Source organism: Aplysia californica, unplaced genomic scaffold, assembly GCF_000002075.1.
Source record: "Aplysia californica isolate F4 #8 unplaced genomic scaffold, AplCal3.0 scaffold00195, whole genome shotgun sequence".
Lineage (NCBI taxonomy): Eukaryota > Metazoa > Mollusca > Gastropoda > Aplysiida > Aplysiidae > Aplysia > Aplysia californica.
This window is the reverse complement of record NW_004797465.1, coordinates 987,192-1,005,747: the sequence shown is the minus strand read 5'-3', so window position 1 is coordinate 1,005,747 and position 18,556 is coordinate 987,192. Positions and strand designations below refer to the sequence as shown.

Below are 18,556 nucleotides of genomic sequence, written 5' to 3'. Positions count from 1 at the left end.
CCCATAACAACAAAAAAACACAAAAGATTTGAAAATCAATAAACCCAACCCCTAACCCTCTAATGTCAAGACTGTTTGCACTACAAAGTTTCTACAAACTTCATACATTATACATTCATTATGAACAATACGAACATTCACATTCCATACTAATGCTATCCACCAGTACTCACTCGAAGAGAACAACCCAAAAAAAAATTAATTAATCAGTCACACAACACAGGCCATTCTTTCTCCAACACAATCCTGATTGAAATGTAGCCTATAACTCCTGATTTCTGCAATGCTCATACCTTCCATAAGCAAACATACAAAACCATTCAAAATAATGCAGTATCATGACTTATACACTTTGTCAACCATTTCTCTTGTCACAATTCCACTTGGTGTAGGTTCAACACTTGCTGCCAGTCCTGCATACACTTTCTCAGTGTGTTGCTTCTTGACAAACTCACACAAACTCTGTAGAGCAGACAGATGTTCAGGCTGTCATATGTCAACAAAGTTGACCTAAACGTATGGCATAAAAATGGTGCATTGTATTCATGTGAAAAATCGCTTAGTGTGAGGAGGGGGGACAAGTGAGTGAGACGATCACTAGAATGTAATAACAAATAAAATATAACAGTAATTAGATCAATTGTCAATCATTTTAGAAACACACCCCACCAAAGGTGAACATTATGAACAAAATACTCTAATCTTACACTTCTTTATAATGGTCATTTAATGCTGTGAAAAGGTGAAACAGACAGGCAGAAACAAAAGAGAGAAAGTAAAAAATAAGTACCTATTAATTGTTTTCTACCACCCACCTACTTTTACAAATCATGCAATTCTATACAATTCACTTATGTAGTACAGTGGAACTCGGATTCAACGAGGTCGCCGGGCCTGACCTAAAATCTCGTTGAATCCGAGTGTTCGCTATAGCAAACATGAGGTTTTGTGTAGATAATTACAGGCACTGAGCAAGTAATATAGAGAAGTCACAAACAGTGCCTGAAATGCCCGCATTTTATGAGCTGTGTAAAAGAAAAAGACCGATTCGTTCAAATGCATTCCTGTGTCATCTCGATTGTTTACCACAAAGTTGTGTTGCTGTGTAGATCCTAACATAACGGCAACTTTTGATTTCATAGACAAGCGCACAATTCATTACGAAGGTCTTCGTCAAGACAAGTTTATCATTGTAATAATGATCAGTTGCCGAGGGGAAAAAAGACAGTGACGCGTTTGTATCTGCGACGTTCAACGCCCAGATCGCTAGTGCGCCCCCCTACCTCCCCGACACTCACACACACAGTCAATGTGTGCAGGCCGCCCATCCGACTCCGACACACGCCAGAGTAGACATGTGCGTGAGCCAACAACGCATGTGTTGGTATGAAAAAAAAGGCCACTGATTGGTCCCATGCAATCGGGTAAGTGAATAATGGTTCACGATGCAGTTGCAATGGATGGTTTCCGGGAATAGATAAAGTTCGTTCTGGGAGAAAAATGAGCGAAGCCACATCTGCGGGGGCAGTTCACCCTGGAAGCGACCTCGTTGAATCCGAGCTCGCTGATTTAAGTGCTCGTTGAATCCAGGTTATTTTTATTGATTTTAAAGAAGAAAAAAAACGGGGAATCTATCTCATCTCGTTGAATCCGAGCTCGTTAAATCCAAGTTCCACTGTAATACACAAAGGGATAATTTGACGCTCTTTCTTTCCTGCTAGTTCACAGAACAAACATCACGATAATCAACTTCCCTCTGAAAATACTCTTAAAAGAAAATGTAAAAATCTATTATAATAACTGAGAGTGTCTGTTGGGGGAGGGGGAAAGAAGGGATGTAGAGTATTATAAAAAAAAAATATGGGGTGTCCAATTTTATAGTAAGTAGAAATAGAGCTTACCTGAAATGTCCGAGGTTCATAAACTGCCAATGATGACAGAACTTTTTTATCAATAGCGATATTATTCTGAAATAAAGACAAAAAAGAGTGACGAGCATGTGGCATAGTTTAGACTTAGTAAGCATTTTATAGCACTTGCAACACAATTAAGTCATATAAGTGCTGAAGATTAGAAGCATTACAACAGAATAAAAAACATAAAAAAGAAGGGGAGAGATAAGGATGACAGATGTTTGATAGGAAAGAACCAGCAAACCAGATCAGAGCACCCACCAACCACCCACAGCAAGTGGTTTACTCACTGTGTTATATGGATAACTGCATTATTAGACTTTTAATTAAAAATATGTGTCACGACATGGTGGAATCAGGCTCTCGTCAATTTTTGGGCATATGAGTTTATTGGTATCATCTTAAAGCCTGTTAAATTTGCCTTCTTTTTGGTGAAAAATAATTTTGATCCATGTTGAATAGAAGTCGAGATATTTGCGATTGAAGGAGGTCAGGGTTGCCAGGTTTCAAAGGTAAAACTATCAAGAAAATGGCTGCCAAAGTTTGGAAAATTCCATTGGCTAAGAGTCCTTGGAAATTAAAAATTTAAATTTTTTTGTGCATGCCACCAATGTTTTTCAATAAAATCCACACAGAAATGTGTTTTTAAATGAACATAAAAAGTGTTGAGACAAAAAAAGAAAATTAGAACAAAATTGCCCATTGGCCAAAAAGATGCCGACTTCTTTGATTTCATTCTTTTGACATGTGCCTGATTTCACCACGATGCCTCACATATATATAGATCTAATACAAAATTTACTTTAGGACAAAGCTTGAAACATCATTTTACTCTTGTCAAACAAGAACATGTCATTAATTTAAAACTCCCTGACCCTCTAACCGGACTGCACCCAAGAGGTACAACCTTATATTATGACAGCCAATCCTAAATCTGCCAGCCAGTTCTACAAGTGCTGTGATACTGTTGCATGTCAAATAAAAGACTGTGAGATAAAACTATAGGTCAAATCCCGTTATACCGTCTACCTCGGGACTAGCATGACATTTGCGGTACAGCCGGGCCGGCGGCACAACAAAGTTTTCATGTCCTCGGTTAAATACATGTACATGTAGCACCAACTGCCCAAAGTCAAGGGAACTTGTTCACCAGTCACTAGATGAAGTAATGAGTTACCTCCATTCCATCTGTCTCTTAGACTTGAGCATGAGTCCTCGCTAAATAAAATCCCCACAGGCATTCGTCAGCCTGTAAGTTATTGGGCTGATACCAGGAGGCTTAAAAATTTAATTAAATTTTTCTTATGTTATACTGACCAAGGCTTTAAATAGAATAGCATTTTCATAATCAGCGCATCAAATTTAGTCGGATTCACACGGGGAGCGAAATTTGACGCTGAATTACAAAATCACGTTTTATTTTCATTATTGTACTCTTCTACATTACACATTGTATTGTGTTTGCTTGCCACACACTACATCACTGTAAAGCTATCCATATTGCCTGAAAACTACAAGACAGGGGTAGGTGGGTGGGATGGGCAGGGAGGGAGCACATAGGCGAAAAGCGTTTAATCTAGAACTACACCTAGCTCATAGACTTGGGCATGAAAGATTGTCAAGCAACCACCGAGCAGATGTGCTGTACACTGTGCGTAGCCTAGTGTGTACTGTGTACTTCTGGTGGTCAGCTCATTGCTGGTACAACAGGGTAAATTTATAGTATTTAATTTAAGGACTGTACAACTGAGGCGGATGGCGGTGTAAAGGCGCAACAGGGGGCGGTACAACGAGGTTTGACTGTACATAATGCAAACTACTGAGAACCCCCCCCCAAAAAAAAAAAAAAAAAAAATTTTTTTTAAATGAAGGCAAATATTGTAACAGGATCTCTTGAATGGTCTAAAATTTTTGTAACATTAAAAACGTATATTGGGCAATATGTGAACCCCATATGTGATCAACTGATTGATGCACTGTTCTAGGCCAGAACGAGTTAAAGCCTCAGCTAGTCAAATATTAAAGGTTTGGGGGGAGGGAGGGAGGGAGTGACAACCGAAAATACAATATCAATTTCAGAAAAGCCTTTAACTTATGATACCAATGCCCACCAAACTACAGCGGAATCCACTTATAACGAGTCCTAAAATAACGAGAAGTCTGTTATAAAGACACTTTTCTAAAACCACGTTTTTTCCCCTTCTTTATCTTTGTAAAAAAAATACCGCTATAACGCAAGCAGACAAACTCGCGAGTCGGTTATAGCGGAATATTGCTGCTGCTGTGCACAGCGCATAGGCCATTTATTCATGTAAAACCTCGCCAGTTGAGAAACTTGTTGGTTATCTTTCGAAACAAAAAATGGGAGAGCCCACGTGTGCCAACACTGAAGGGCGGATCGAATGAGTGGGGAGGGTGTGGCACACACAGACAAGCAGAACGTATCGTGTGATAGGCCAGTCTGGTCTAGATTATCTAGGCCTACCATGCCTCGCACTTCTCCGATGCGGGGATGGAGAGGTCATAGTGCTGTACTGTGATGGACGAAGCGAATGTGTGACGTGGGCGGGGTGCGGTATGTTCCCATTGTGCACACGCAGACGGAACGCACCACAGGGTGTGGTGGGGTGGGGGAAAACACAGCGGGCGAGTTAGCCTAGAGAACTTTCTTTCTGAACGCCTACGCCGAGCTGTCAACATTGCTAGTGCTAGAGAAAGAAACCTGATTTGACTTCTGATCAAGTAAGACTTAAAGGTCATGTTGAACCAAAATATCTTCAGGAGAGATTACAAAAAGAAATAAACCGAAAACTAGACTCATAGATTAGGCCTGCTTTACTATTTCCCTTGAATTTATTACTGGATCCCGTATAATGAGAATCCTGCTATAACGGACATATGGCACCGGTCCCCTCCCTCTCGTTATAACAGGATTCCATTGTATAAGTTCAATTGTATCAGGACTTGAACATCGTTCACATTAAAAAGTGCGATGGTAAAAGAGACAGCAGCAAGAAAGATGTCATTACCTCGTAGAGAGACCTCATGAAAGAGGAGTACTGCACGCCGTGTTGGGCACATCCTGCAGCGATCCGATCAGAGAATATCTGAGGCAGGAAGGACAATGAGAAAACTGAACATAATCATAGCACTGTGTACAAACACATAGACTAATAAAATGTATATACATGTAGGCTATATAAAAAAAAAAATTAGATTATGAAAAAATTAGCTTCTTGGGGGAACTGTGAATCATTCCCAACCATGAAAGTTTATTTCAGTATATCTTATTTTAGTGTGTTAATAATAATAAAACAATAACGCAAGAAAATTACTTCTTGTCTTTTCCCATTCTTATTCTAGTTTGCTTTTATAAGACAGAAATACTGGTGTTTGTGGTATAGTTCTGTCATCCCATGCGGATGAACCCAAGTTCGATTATCATATATGAAGAGAACTTTTATCAGGCATCTCAAGTCTTTCTGCTTGGATGCTCTATCCCTCTCACCTTGGGTTGGCCCTGACAGGTAGGGTTGAAACCCGTATCCAAATAATCTAAATTTTATTGATTGGGGTGTAAAAAAATTGAAAATTTTTTTTTTACAGAAATAATAGTAGTTGAAACTATTTCCGTACATCAAAAGACATCCCAGAAAAAAAAACATGTAAAGAACCAATATACTAGCTTCATGAAGTGTGTTACAAACTGAGAAAACTCTTGAGGGAAGTGAAGAGGGCTGTTCAGAAATAGAATGATCTGATGGAACGAAAGCAATTGTGATAGGATAGACTGTTTCAGGAAATGTGTAGCAGTTGTGTCCAGATCAATCTACAGTGGAGTCTGATTAAACCAAAGTCAGTGGAACCGCCAAATATTATTTAGTATAGCATGGTTTTCCTTACTTTAGAGAAGTTGCTCTCATAGAACAAAAAACAATCAGGGCTTTTATTTTATTTTGATTTACAGCTGTTCTCTAATTAGTTTTGTTCAGTTTTAAAACCAGCTTCCATTTATGGAGTCCACAGGCCTAAACATGACAATAAATTATCGGGATCGGATCGAGGACGAAGTAAAAACTGTGCATACCCCAGGCAAGTCTGAGAGAAGGAAAACAGCAAAGAGGTCACCCATGAACTCATGGGGACTCCAATGAAGTCAAACCCTCATGAAATTTGATCATAATATACCATATGAAATAATAACATGACATTTTTATAAAGCGCATAATTTCCATAATTTCAATGCTCATTGTGTGCTTTTCAAGACACACATATTAGTAACCTATAAAAAGCATAGAAACACAGGCAGCATTCACACACAAAGGCACATAGATAGAGTAAAGTCGGGTAACTTCGCCACTCTCAGTTAGCTCGCAACAAAACAAGCCTACACCCTCTTTATGCTCAACGTACATGACCCTTTTCGTCTGCAACTTTTCGTAGCCAATGATGAAAATGCAGATAGTCCTCTGATTGGTTTACTTGCTAGTCGTACTTCAGCTGCTTCGTTCTTTTTTCAAGTGGAAGTAGTGACGGGGAACTTCGCCACCATATCGGGGAACTTCGCCAGTCCTTGAGGAGAAATTCGCCATACTGGGAGATCATCTTATTTCATTAGATTATTCAATAAACATAAAAACTGATCTTTCGTTAAAGGGAAACCTACATTTTTTGCAACTGCAATCACTTTGTCAACAATTTTATTTCTCTCCCTCCCAGCCCTCATCCCAAAAGTAGATCTACCAGAAACATGGTCGGCAAGAGGTTTTCTGGGAACACAAATTCTCAGGCTGCCCCAGAGCAGCTTTGTCCACCTTAAACAGCTTTCTCCCATTCACTTTATAAAGTTTAAGTATACTTGTTATTGATTCATTTGCTTGTTTTCCCTATAATAAAAGTGGTAAATCTAATAAGTAAAACAACAAATGGAAAACCAATAGACCTGTGTGGCGAAGTTCCCCGACAATAGAGGCAAATTTACCTGACAAGGTGTAGATCAGTACAAACACATTTTTTTAACAGTAAAAGGGGATACAATGCATACGGCCGACAATAAAATGCAGCAAATATAATATTTTAATCAATAAAGCAGTTTCAACACAATTTGAGTAAAAAGTCATGTACAGCAACGGCAGTAAGCAGAGGACACAGAAAGATGAAAATAGCGCAGGTGCAACAGAGACAGGGTAAGAGAGGAGGAAACGGAAGCTTTGCGTGAAGATGCATGCCATGCATAAAACACCGCGATTATTCTTTGTCATAACAATTAATTTTTCTGATTGGTAGATCAATAGACAGAATTTGTTTCTAGTCTCAAGTAACTTGACACTTAAATTCTTCCTTGGCAGGTCGGATTGTTCCCATTCTAAATTGGTAGGGGGGGGGACAGGTGGCGAATTTCCCCTCCTGGCAAAGTTACCTGACTCTTCTCTAAAATGAAATAACAGGAAAATAATATAAATGTTTAATACATAAATGCAGGGATAAAGGCTGCCGTGACAGGTAAGTTTAGAAACAATTCATGTTAAAAGTTTAAGAAATATGAATCGAACAAAAAATGGTAAACAATTCCAAGAATAAAAAACAACAAACTTTTACAACACAAAAACTTACATAGTTCACGTGTCTCCTTCGTGAAGAACGGACAACTGTTGCAAATCTGAGAGACCTCCTGATAGCATCTTTCTGTAAGGCGTAACAGTTTCTCCTTCTGCCATAAAAATGCTGCAAGACAAAAGAATTTGAAGAAAGTGAAAAAGATGAATCTCACCACCACTAAAATGAATACCAGTCGTTTCGACACACGGTCATTTCGCCACACCGGTGCAGTCAAGACGTCACAGACATCTCGTCACACCCCAATTTCACAAGGTTGAATGGAGACGGTCCTTTCGTAGAACACTTGCAAACATCAAACGCGCATGGTTGTGGCAATCACAAATCACGATTTTTGAAGGAGGGTTGGGGCTGTGTGTGGTAGGACGGGAGGGCGGGGCGGCGGATGTGCGAGTTGTGCCTACCTGATCAGCTACACCATTCATAATGAAAGGTGTGATTGGTAAGCTAAAAGCTAGACCCTTACTTAAAAAAATAAAGCTGTACTTAACTCTTTACCAAACATTGTTTTTGCCTTATTCAAACAATTTAAACAACTAACTATGGAACAGTTTGGACAAAGATTTTATTTACATTCATATAACTTTAAAAAAAGCTTTAGGCTGATCCTTCAAAACTCTACTAGCATAAACAATTTTGCAGAGATATAAATCTATATAAAAGCGAAGCAAAGAGTCTACATAACAAGAGGGTTCACTCCTCTCTTTGAGCCAATTAAAAAAGTGTCCTCAAAATTCGGTGGCTCCCTCTTTGCAAATTGTCTCTCAAAACACGTACAGTCGAACCTGCCTTAACGGAAACCTGTGTAAAACGGAAACTTATCTTCACGGAATCTCCCCGCTCCCCCCTTGATATATTCCTCTTTAATTACCTGTATAAAACAGAAACCTGTTCAACACGGAAACGGAAAGAAAAATCCGCTCCCTTCCGAGAGCTTCACCTGTCTAAGACGGAAAAAGCTTTGCCCGCTCAGCCCTAATTTGAAACAAAACTCGCAAGTTTGATTCCGCCAGCGAGGAAGGGGAGAAGGGGTGCAATTTGGGGGTATATGTTGCCCCATCATGTGAGCCCTGAGCGATGCAGAAAGTCAGGGTGGTGTGGGTGTGAAATCTCACAAGTGCCTGGGAGAGTGCTCGAGTAGCGAACCACTATGGAAACTTTCTTGGGTAGCCAGAGATGTGAAATTAGATCGACCAATGCCTGCCACCCTGATCGTATGCCAGCCTACATAAAAGTTCCTTGAATCGTTGTTACATGGTGGCAGCGATGGGTGGCACTGGTTGACAGTGCTTGTTACAGCGGTGGGTGGGGTTAAGGGTGGAAGCAAAGGAGATGTTCAAACGTTTCTGTTTTTAATAGGTCAAACAGTGGTCCTATGAAAGGCAAGCACTGGTGGTAATTGAATAAGTAAGACTGACGCATGTCATTATCAGACAGGACAGCAATTGAGAGGTGTGAAGTTTTGACCACTGCTTGCCGATTAGACAAGCGACCCTTGATCCCTCCGGCTGGGCCTTTGAACCCCCCCCCCCCCATTCCATCTCCCCCTAAATTTCCCTGTCTAAGATGGAATTTTTTTCTGGCTCCTTTGCGATTCCGTCTTACACAGGTTCGATTGTACTAGCGTAAGCCACATTTTGTTAGTTTTGCAGGAGAGATGTTTAAAGATTCGGGCGATTTTCACTATTCCATTGTGGCGCCAAATAGCCGCGCACAAATGCATCTCTTTCTCTTTCTGCCTCAGACAGTCTACGCCTCGTTTGTCCTTCTCAGCTATACCAGTGGAAGTAACTTTGTTCAATGCCGTTCTGGCGCTCTGTTCTAAAATGCCCAAAGTGTTAAAGAAAAACAATTTGCAGACTGGAACAAAACTCTCCTGAACTGTAAGCATGTAATGTCTGGTATTACTTCTTCGTGATTCGCCTTCAGGGTATTTCCTCTTTGTTTTACAGCATTTGACATGGCTCACAATAAACTCCCGTTTCATTCTTAGATCTCCAAGGGGGTGATACGAGTAAAAAAAAAGGCTTGCCTCTGTTAGTCAGTAATTTTTTAGCATTATTTCTTCTGCTTTGCACATGTGTCTCCTTTACATCTTGCTTTTATGTGTTTGGCGGGCATAGTCTTTTTTGTCTTCATGCTTGTACTCTTGTCCCAAATCCCTCTTCATTTTGGCTTCCTTCTGTTTGTTTGATCTGAGTTTCTTTTCCTTTCTAACTTCTTTCTCACTTCCCTCCACTGTGTACTGCTCGGGAACTGATCTTTGCATTCTTCCTCCCCCCTCATCAATGACTGTTTTCTTTGTCTGAAACTGATCGGGAGCATCAGTGTTCACATTCACACCTGCGGGAAACTTAATACTTTGAGGACCTACCTACAGCTTTTACACGTTTTTTTCCCCCTTTAACCTTCTTGTGCCTTTCCCATGTTGAACACACGCAATCTCTTCATTGAAATGATCAAAGCAAAGAAGGATTTCACAATCAGGACAAGCCGCCCATACTTCAGCATTGAAGCTTCTGACCTCGCATATTCCAGGACTGAATTCCGGATCGATATCTGAGTCGTAGTCACACACTGACATTTCATCACTGTCTGCCTCACTAAGCATATCAGTGTCCTTGAAGCACATACGTGTATCTATTTGTCCCTCACAGTTCTCAGTGGCAGTAGGACACCCATGATTTTCTGCAGTCTGTGAGTTTAAGACTTCACCAGGGTTCTGAATGTCAATCAGAGTTTGAACAGTAGGGTTACATGTTAAAAAAAGAGAGGTTATTCGGAGCTGAATCCCATTTGTAAACAAAGGACGAGTAAAAAGGGACTTCTACAAGTGGAGTCTTCGCCATTCACTGTCTCACACAAAGCACACTGCTCACATGTGTAGTTTAGCTTGTCTTCCTGCTCTCTAGAAGCACTGCACAATGTTTTTTTGCCACAAGTCCGTATAATAAAAGAATAACAATGGGTCAAAAGTGTTCGTAACGCACTAGCGTAACTAACAGTGTGTTAGTACGTGCTGTATCTTTTTGTGGGCAAGTGGGATACGTTCAAACTGGAATCGACTATATCTCAGCTGTTTATTGCTCGATTCCTACAATCTTTTCAGTGGATGTAGTATTGGACAAAGGGAATTGTGAGATTGGTATAACTCGATTTCAGGTCAGATGTGGCTTACGCGAGTACGTGTTTAGAAGGACGAAATATGCACCCTTTGCAAACAAAGTTAATCTACTTGTGTTACTACATTACACCCTAACTCGCCCGGGAATTCCCTTACGCACTCCACCCTGACTCGGCCGCGCTGACCTAGCCTCTTTAGAAACGAAGTCTCGTCTGGGGCCGTGATTTTGATTGGCATAGTTTATTGCAAAAAGTTTCTTCTTTCGTTTGATACTGAAACTAAATTTTTCGGGCCAGTAGTTTTAGAATTAGAGCTGATCGAAATGCGATCGCTTGAGTTCGAAAACGGAAATAACGATGGATTTGAGCAAAAACAAGAATATAACAAATCAGATGGCTCAGTTTTTGATGAAAACGTAGCAAGAGTTTGGGGCGATTCCGATTGATCAGAAGTAGAAAATCTAGAATTTAGATCTAGGGTCTGACCGCGAGGCTGAGAGTGAGAGTGACGGTCGGACATCCCGATTGAACTAAAGTTAAAACATTTCCAACAGTTTGCGCATACTTAAAAAGTTATATTTTTCTTAAACTACTTTCAGTTTTCTTTTTAACTTTTATTTTTTCAGGATTTTGGGAATTTGTTAAGTTTTTTTTAAATGTGTTTTTTAAACACTTGTATTCACGGGAGGTGGGGTCCTTCCCCTTGCTTAGGATCTAACAATGACTTCCCGTCCAGACCCTTAGGGAGTAATGTGTTAAAAAAATCAAAGTGAAACTAATAAGTTTTTTAATAAATAAGAATTCAAATTTTGGAAGAACGCTTTTATTTTAAAATGGTTATGCTGACAAAAAACCTCTTTTGAAGGAGGAGGCGACTGTTTTCTTCGTTCAATTTGACTTTAGAATGAGAGGCGAGAGTTCATTAAAATTAAAAAACCTAAAACTCCACACTGAACGAACCTGAACAGCTGATGAACAGCAGTCGATCTGCGCACGCAAGGGGGTTGCTATTCCTATTCTCCTTCTGGAGAAACGAAAGAGAGCTTCAAAACAAAGACTGCAGCACCATCTGAGCCATTGCGCTGACTTCCGTGGACACTTTTTTGGCTGAGTGAACCATCTTGTTATTAGGGTTGGGTCGGGCTCGCAAAATTAGCGTCCGCGAGTAACGAACTACTCGCTGGCACTACCTGCAAACCAGCGGACGGGTAACAAACCGTCCGCTTGTGAAGAGTAGTTCGCTACTCGCTACATATCGGACAGAGACAACAGTTCGCTAAGATAGCGAGCGGACGGGCGGACCGAGAGACTCCATGCATTCGAGCGGGCAGACGGACGGACCGACGGGAGCGACTCCTTCCATTGCATACAACTTACAACCCCCCTCCCCCTTCAAAAAAAAAATAATTAAAAAATCACACTCCTGCCTCACATTGAAGCTCAGCGTTCATGGCGGAAATTTCTCCTCCCTCCCCCCCCAGCCTTTGCGATAATTGGAACGCACACAGTGTGCCCACACACGAGGTGAAAGGTTACACACATAGTACTACGTCACCAGCCTCTTTCACTCCCTGTGGCACCGCTAGTGGCTTGAAACATGAGGCCTAATTAACAAACAATAGACTGTGGGCCTAACCTCGCGTCAAGTATCTCGTCTGCTAGAGTTCGTCCATTTACCCGCCCCCCCAGTGAATAAAATTGTGGAGCGGACCCAAAAAACGAACTGACTTGAGGCTTGAGGTCCGCAGTCCGCTCGTTGAGAGAGTCAAATTGTTGAGCGGACACAAAAAAACGAACTATCTTGAGGTTCGCAGTTCGCTCTCATTAGTCTCATGGCCGTCCGTTACCCGCTCGCTCTTACTGAGTCCGCGAGTAACGAACCCGTCCGTCCGCTCGCCCCAACTCTACTTGTTAAGTACCATCTCTGAGTGAAGTCATTTCATCACACATAATTGGGGTGTGACAAGATGACAGAGTGACGAAATGACTGGTTACCACTAAAATATATAATACATACACACAAATAATTCAGTAAATATTTTTATCCATCTCTGTAGGCCTCCACTGCACCAATGTGACTTAGAGATCTAGATCTAGAATATATCTAGATCTAGATCTAGTCCATTTAATTTACTTTTTTGTCAGAGAAAAAATTTGGGGATATCTGTCCCTCCTGTTTTCTTTTGTGTAGCTTACTTAAAGACACTTTTATAGTTAAGTTAGAGTTGGCCTATTTTTGTGTCATTTCTACTTGATCTTTCTCTACTTTTGTTAGATCTACACATTTTCATTTTGTATTCTACAAGTCAGTAAGTAGGCCTATTTTCCAGCCCATACTAGAATCGGTGCTTTTTCGGTAGTTCCCACCCCCCCTTATTTGAGCCTACATCTTGATCTATACGTTTGATTCGCGGCAAGCTAAGATATCAAACCTAACTGCAAAACATTAAATTATGGTAAAATTCAGGGGGGCATGCCCCCCTGAAACCCCCACCATATTTTTGTTACTTCTTGCCCCCCCTGAAACCCCCCTACTCTTGAGGCCAAAACCGGCGATTAACAATTGTGGGGTGGGAACTACCGAAAAAGCGCCCTAGAATCTAGATGTAGATCTAGATCTAGGCCTTACTATAGTAATTAGTTAAGAATGTAAGAATCTTGAGACTCTGTAGATCTAGATCTAATAAACTTTACCACAACGAATTTGAAGTTGAATATCAGGTCTAGATCAAATCGATTTTGATTTATATAATAATATGGGAATGTATACAGACCCGGTAAATGGGAACAAAGTCACAAAGTATACAGACCCGGTAGGGGAAATCTCTTGACTTGATGATTTCGGAAAGTTTCAGCGCCCTCCTGGCTCTAGGTAGACTTAGGTTCTTCTAGATCTAACGGCTTAGGTCTAGATCTAGACAGACATACATCATATCTAGTTTCGGGGCCTAGATCTAGATCTAGATCCAAATGAAGATTGTGGATGTCTTTTCAATGAACGATTGTTTTTCCTCTGTTTTAGAGTTGGAGGAATCACGAGACAATTTGAAGAAAAGAGTAGCAATGTCGTAATTTCAATCGAGCAGTCACCCTCTCTATTTCTCTGCCTCTCTTCCCTCTTTTTCTGCCTGACCCCCCCTCTCTCTCTCTCCCTCTCTTCTCTGTGTGTATCACTCGCCTTCTCCTTCTCTTGGTTTATCTCTCTCTTCCCCCCCCCCCCCACCTATTTTCTCACTCTATCTTTCTCTCTTTCCCTCCTGTCAACAGGGGCACGTGATATATTTGCTAGCATTTCCCCCTGTTCTTTACCCCGTCCTCTCCCTCTCTCTTTCTCTCTCCTCAGACACACACACACACATAGGGCCTACTCTCTCTCTCTACCGGGTATGGGTGCAGAAACTTTCCGAAATCACAAAAGAGTTCCCCTACCGGGTCTGTATACTTCGTGACTTTGTTCCCGGTTACCGGGTCTGTATACACTTCCGACTTCGTAATAATATTGAGGGGAACAAGAAGACTAAGAAGAGCTCAGAAGGGCCATGGCTGAGATCTAGATCTACTCCAGGTTAAGATCTAGATCTAGAAATCTAGATTCTAGATCTAGACTCTATTATAATTAAAACTGAGCCTTACCCATGTGAGTCTGTTCTGCATTTCTTTTTTCCAAGAGCGATCATGGTGAGGCTGATAAAAGCGTCGGTATAAAAGATGTCTCGTAAGAAACACCATGTTTCACTCTTTGTCAAGATAAAACTGAAGCTTCAGAGCCCCTGCCCTATCTGGTGAGTCCACTAGACCCTGATCCGTTCGTGTCCGTCCAAGCTCTTCTAACCGTAACCGGCTAACCTTTTGCCTTTTCCTTGACACTGAAACTCGGAAACACACACACGACCACCATAGAAAACAATACACTTGGTATTGTACTGCTATTGCTGCTATAGACCTATAATATCAACATCAAGTTACTCTTACAAACAATGTAGTTAACGTAGATAGCAGTACACTGAGTACAGAAGAAGACAATGCCAGTTCAGTTAGTTTTAGAAGAGGTTTTACAGCGCTCGCTACAGCTTAAGGCTGCGCTCGCTTATTAGTGGATCACATTTTACCAAATTTCACAAATATAACAAACATAGTAAAGGGTCTGAAAAAATCAGCTATCAAATTTGAGACATAAGTTTCGTTTCCATGGATGCAGGGCAAGTTAGCGTACATTAAATCTACAAATTTTTCAGTTAAAGTTTTCTTAAACGAATTAGAAAATTTTTAATGAATTTTTTCCTGAGGTATTATTCAAGTTTGCGAAAAATCTGTGAAAATCCACACTCCAGACACCACCAACAAAAATTTATTCCACATTTAAAAAATTCAACGAAAAAAGTTTTAGTTTTAGATCTACATTTTCTTTTCATTCTGAGAAAATTATATAAAAATTGGAAGAAAAATGGTGAAGTTATTCAAAAAGTATAGAAAACCCGCGTTTTGAGAAAACGGTCGATAAAGGAAAATAAAAGATTGACTTTGTGAGGAAATGGTATTGACAAACATGCCTGGTATGGGAACAAATAGGTGGTTTTTTTAGGGGGGGGGGGGTTCTAATGATAGTATAAGAGAGGCTGAAGAAGCTAAAAATACCTAAAACTCAAAATCCATAATTTTGAGTCGAATCCCCTTAATATTTTCAGTCATACGCCTGATCAGGGGCTCTCGTGGTCTAGAGGTAGGCTACGGTGTTTGTCTCTCGTTTAATAGGTCCTTAATTTCAGCATCCGAAATTCGTAATATGATGAACTGCTATACAGAAAATTGAGCCCAGATCGAGAATACAGAGGGTGGGGGATCTTTGAGACTGAAGATTAACCCCCGCCCCCTCTCAAAAGTTATCATGTTGAATGTAGGTGATCGAGAAAATCCATACAAATCCCTCGGATCTCCACTCGGGAATCGAACTCCGGTTTCCGGCGTGTGACAGCGAAGCCCACCGCCCCACTACTGGCGCCGGTATCACGATCTGGTTGCCGATAAACTCTACACCTAGGCCTGAGGCCTATTATTATTACAAAACGCCAGGTTGTTTCAGACAACTGAAACAGGATGTCACGATCTACAGTGGAGTCTTCTTGAACCTAAATCTACGGAACTGTCGGATTTCCTTCGGCTTAGCCGGGTTTTCCGTTAAGAATATTAAGGGAGCTTGCACAGATAAGAAAATGAAGCACGGGGATTTTATTTTTTTCTCCGTTTACCGATATTTTCGAATTAAACGTCTTCTGTTTAAGTGGACACAATTGTAATTCCTTGGCTCTAGAATGAACCCAACCATTGTAATCATTGACATGTTTCTGACTTTCGAACGTGGGCATGCCATAAGTCACGTTTATCGAAAGCAAATCTGAATTACCCCCGTACTGTGGTCTCTGCGAACGTTATTAGGAGCTGAAATTCCTTCTCTTTAAGTTTTGATCTGACAACTGGCATTATAGAGGACAGACGTTCATCTACGTACTATCTTACAAACACAAGCAGAAGACTTACATTATTATCTATAGGCCATCATCATGTCCCATAGAGTCATTAGGCTTGGAGGTATGTTGATTTGTGTACCACTTATCGGAACTGAAATTTATAGGCTCTAGGCTAGGCTATTATCAACTGTTTATACGGGGTGCCCACTACGGACGGGATCGGGCCTATCGCCCGATACGATCACCTCAAAAACAAACGTGTTTGTTTTCAGTTTCAGGTGATCGAGTCGGGCGATCGGCCCGATTCAGCCGTAGTGAGCACCCCGTTTTACGTACAAATAGGCAAATCTCTTTCCCCCATCTCTAGATGTATATCTTGTACCCTTCCTCTGTCAAGTGAGTAAGCATGTTTCTGGTATGATTTTAGAAAGACAAGAATGAGAGATGCATGCAGAAAACCTGAGGTCCTGATAGAGGCTATCCCCGAGGCCAGATAACGTAGAGTTGCTTGAGCCTTTTGTGCACGCTGATTGCCTCTCTCATCTGACTCATCACTGTAGACTGTTTTGCAATGAGAGGACTCACAAGGTCCTGAAGATGAAGATGTGTCTTCATCCATCCTCAAGAAATTGTTGAAATCCTCTGGTTTGTGTGGGTGAAAATATTTGTGAGGCAGCGTGGTGGAATCAGGCTCTCGTCAATTTTTGGGCATGTAGAGTTATTGGTATCATCTTAAAGCTTGTTCACTTGTCTTTATTTGAATTTAAAAAATTCCATTTATCTTGAATACAAGTCGAGATATTTGCGAAAGAAGGAGGTTGAGGTCACCTGCTTTCAGAGGTAAAATTAGTGAGAAAATGGCTGCCAAAGATTAGTTGTTTCCTTAGCTTAAGAGTCCGTGGTAACTGAAAATTTACATTTTTTGTGCCTTTAATCAACGTTTTTCAAAAAAATTTTCTTCACTTTGATTATTTTGACGAGCGCTTGATTCCACCACGCTGCCTCACATTTCGCTTTAGAAGCCAGTCTTTTGTCCAAATTAGTCTCTTTTTCTTTCTTTTGTTACGAAGAAGCACATATAGTGCAAGCACATCGCTGTCGTCGCAAAGAGACACGGTGGGTTTATGACGAGGAATCTCTCCGATCGAACGAAAACAAGACGATAGATTGGAACATGTACAGACTGCACAGTTCGATAAAACGGACAGTTTCTGCATGCGATGAATCTGACCAAATTTATCGTTGCGTGTAACCGGGGCTTAAGTCATTAATTTTCATGATCATTTGAACTGTGTGTACACCCAAAGAGCGGTTTCAATATAGAGCCAAAAGAAGAAAAAAAAACTTTTAAAAATTAGATCTACTGGATCAAGATTTTAAAAAAATTGCTAGGTAGCTGGTCTACAGAAGTGCTAGGCAAAGCTTCGTGGGCATAAGTAAATTATTAATTAAATGAGCTAGGATTTTTATAACGCGGACATACGAAAGTGAATAAGCCACAATCGTTCGGCTCATTCATTTCTACTCAGTTTGGTGTTCATTTTTTCGTAAATACGTTAAAAAGAGTTGGGTTATAGGTAAGGTTATGGTAGGCCTATTTATTTTCTGTAGATAAGTTATGCTGGAAGGGAGTTATAGGGGAATTTATTGTATTTATTTTCTGTAGATAGGTTACACAGGAGGGGAATTATAAGAAAGTTTATGGCGGCCAAAGATAAATTGGATAACAAAATTGCCTGTGTTCAAATGCCAAATAGCCGTGTGTATATCTAGGGTTAAGCGAGTAGGTCTATAACCATAGAACGAAGGACCAAGGTGGTTGTTATTGTATTTTTTATAGCATAGTGGACACGAGCAAGCATCGAACATCTTTATAAACTAAGAACTGGGACCTGAGTCTAGCAATTGCTGGCAAGCTGGGGTCTGACTCTTAGTACGCTGCCACAGACGTTACATACAAGAACACATAAGACGCAAGACGAAACTTCTAGTCGTGCTTACGAGATTGCCCAAAGTCGGACAATGCAGGAGGAGTTCCCCGTATCAACATCGCAGCTCACACGACGCATAATCCGTGTTTACTTGCAAGGTCCTTTGTCTCTGCTTGGAATCGTGGCCAATCTCATCAATATCATCGTTTTTTCGAGAATGAATAAAAGGATTACAGTAAACATTAGCCTTTTCGCGCTGGCCATTTCGGACTGTATCGGGCTAGTGGGAACACTGTGGACCTCGATCTGTCTCCACCCCCTGATGGTCAAGTCTAAAAACTTACCTTTTATTCCTGAGGAAATTGAGTTCATCACAGGGACCTGGGTACATTTAGTCTTTACAAACATCACCAGAAATTTGACCTTCATTATCTGTGCTGAACGTTGTCTGTGTATTTTGTTGCCGATGAAAGTGAAAACACTTATCACCATGCAGAGAATCAAAGTT

General features: G+C 40.8%; 1 protein-coding gene across 1 annotated transcript; it reads right to left on the bottom strand.

Annotated features, from left to right (window-relative positions):
- Positions 1-206: 206 nt before the first annotated feature.
- Positions 207-14,586, bottom strand: LOC101858030 (50S ribosomal protein L20). The gene is made up of 5 exons (XM_005098868.3): positions 14,286-14,586; positions 7,527-7,637; positions 4,943-5,020; positions 1,902-1,967; positions 207-462 (listed from the first exon to the last, which is right to left on the bottom strand). Exons 1-5 carry the CDS (start codon positions 14,379-14,381, stop codon positions 337-339), a joined length of 477 nt encoding a protein of 158 aa, XP_005098925.1. The 5' UTR covers positions 14,382-14,586; the 3' UTR covers positions 207-336.
- Positions 14,587-18,556: the final 3,970 nt, after the last annotated feature.

Coding starts and splice junctions, on each gene's coding strand:
- LOC101858030 (XM_005098868.3), bottom strand. CDS start 14,381: ATGGTGTTTCTTACGAGACATCTTTTATACCGACGCTTTTATCAGCCT. Junction 7,638..14,285: donor TGCAGAACAGACTCACATGG/GTAAGGCTCAGT, acceptor TTTGTCTTGCAG/CATTTTTATGGCAGAAGGAG. Junction 463..1,901: donor ATGAACCTCGGACATTTCAG/GTAAGCTCTATT, acceptor TCTGCTCTACAG/AGTTTGTGTGAGTTTGTCAA.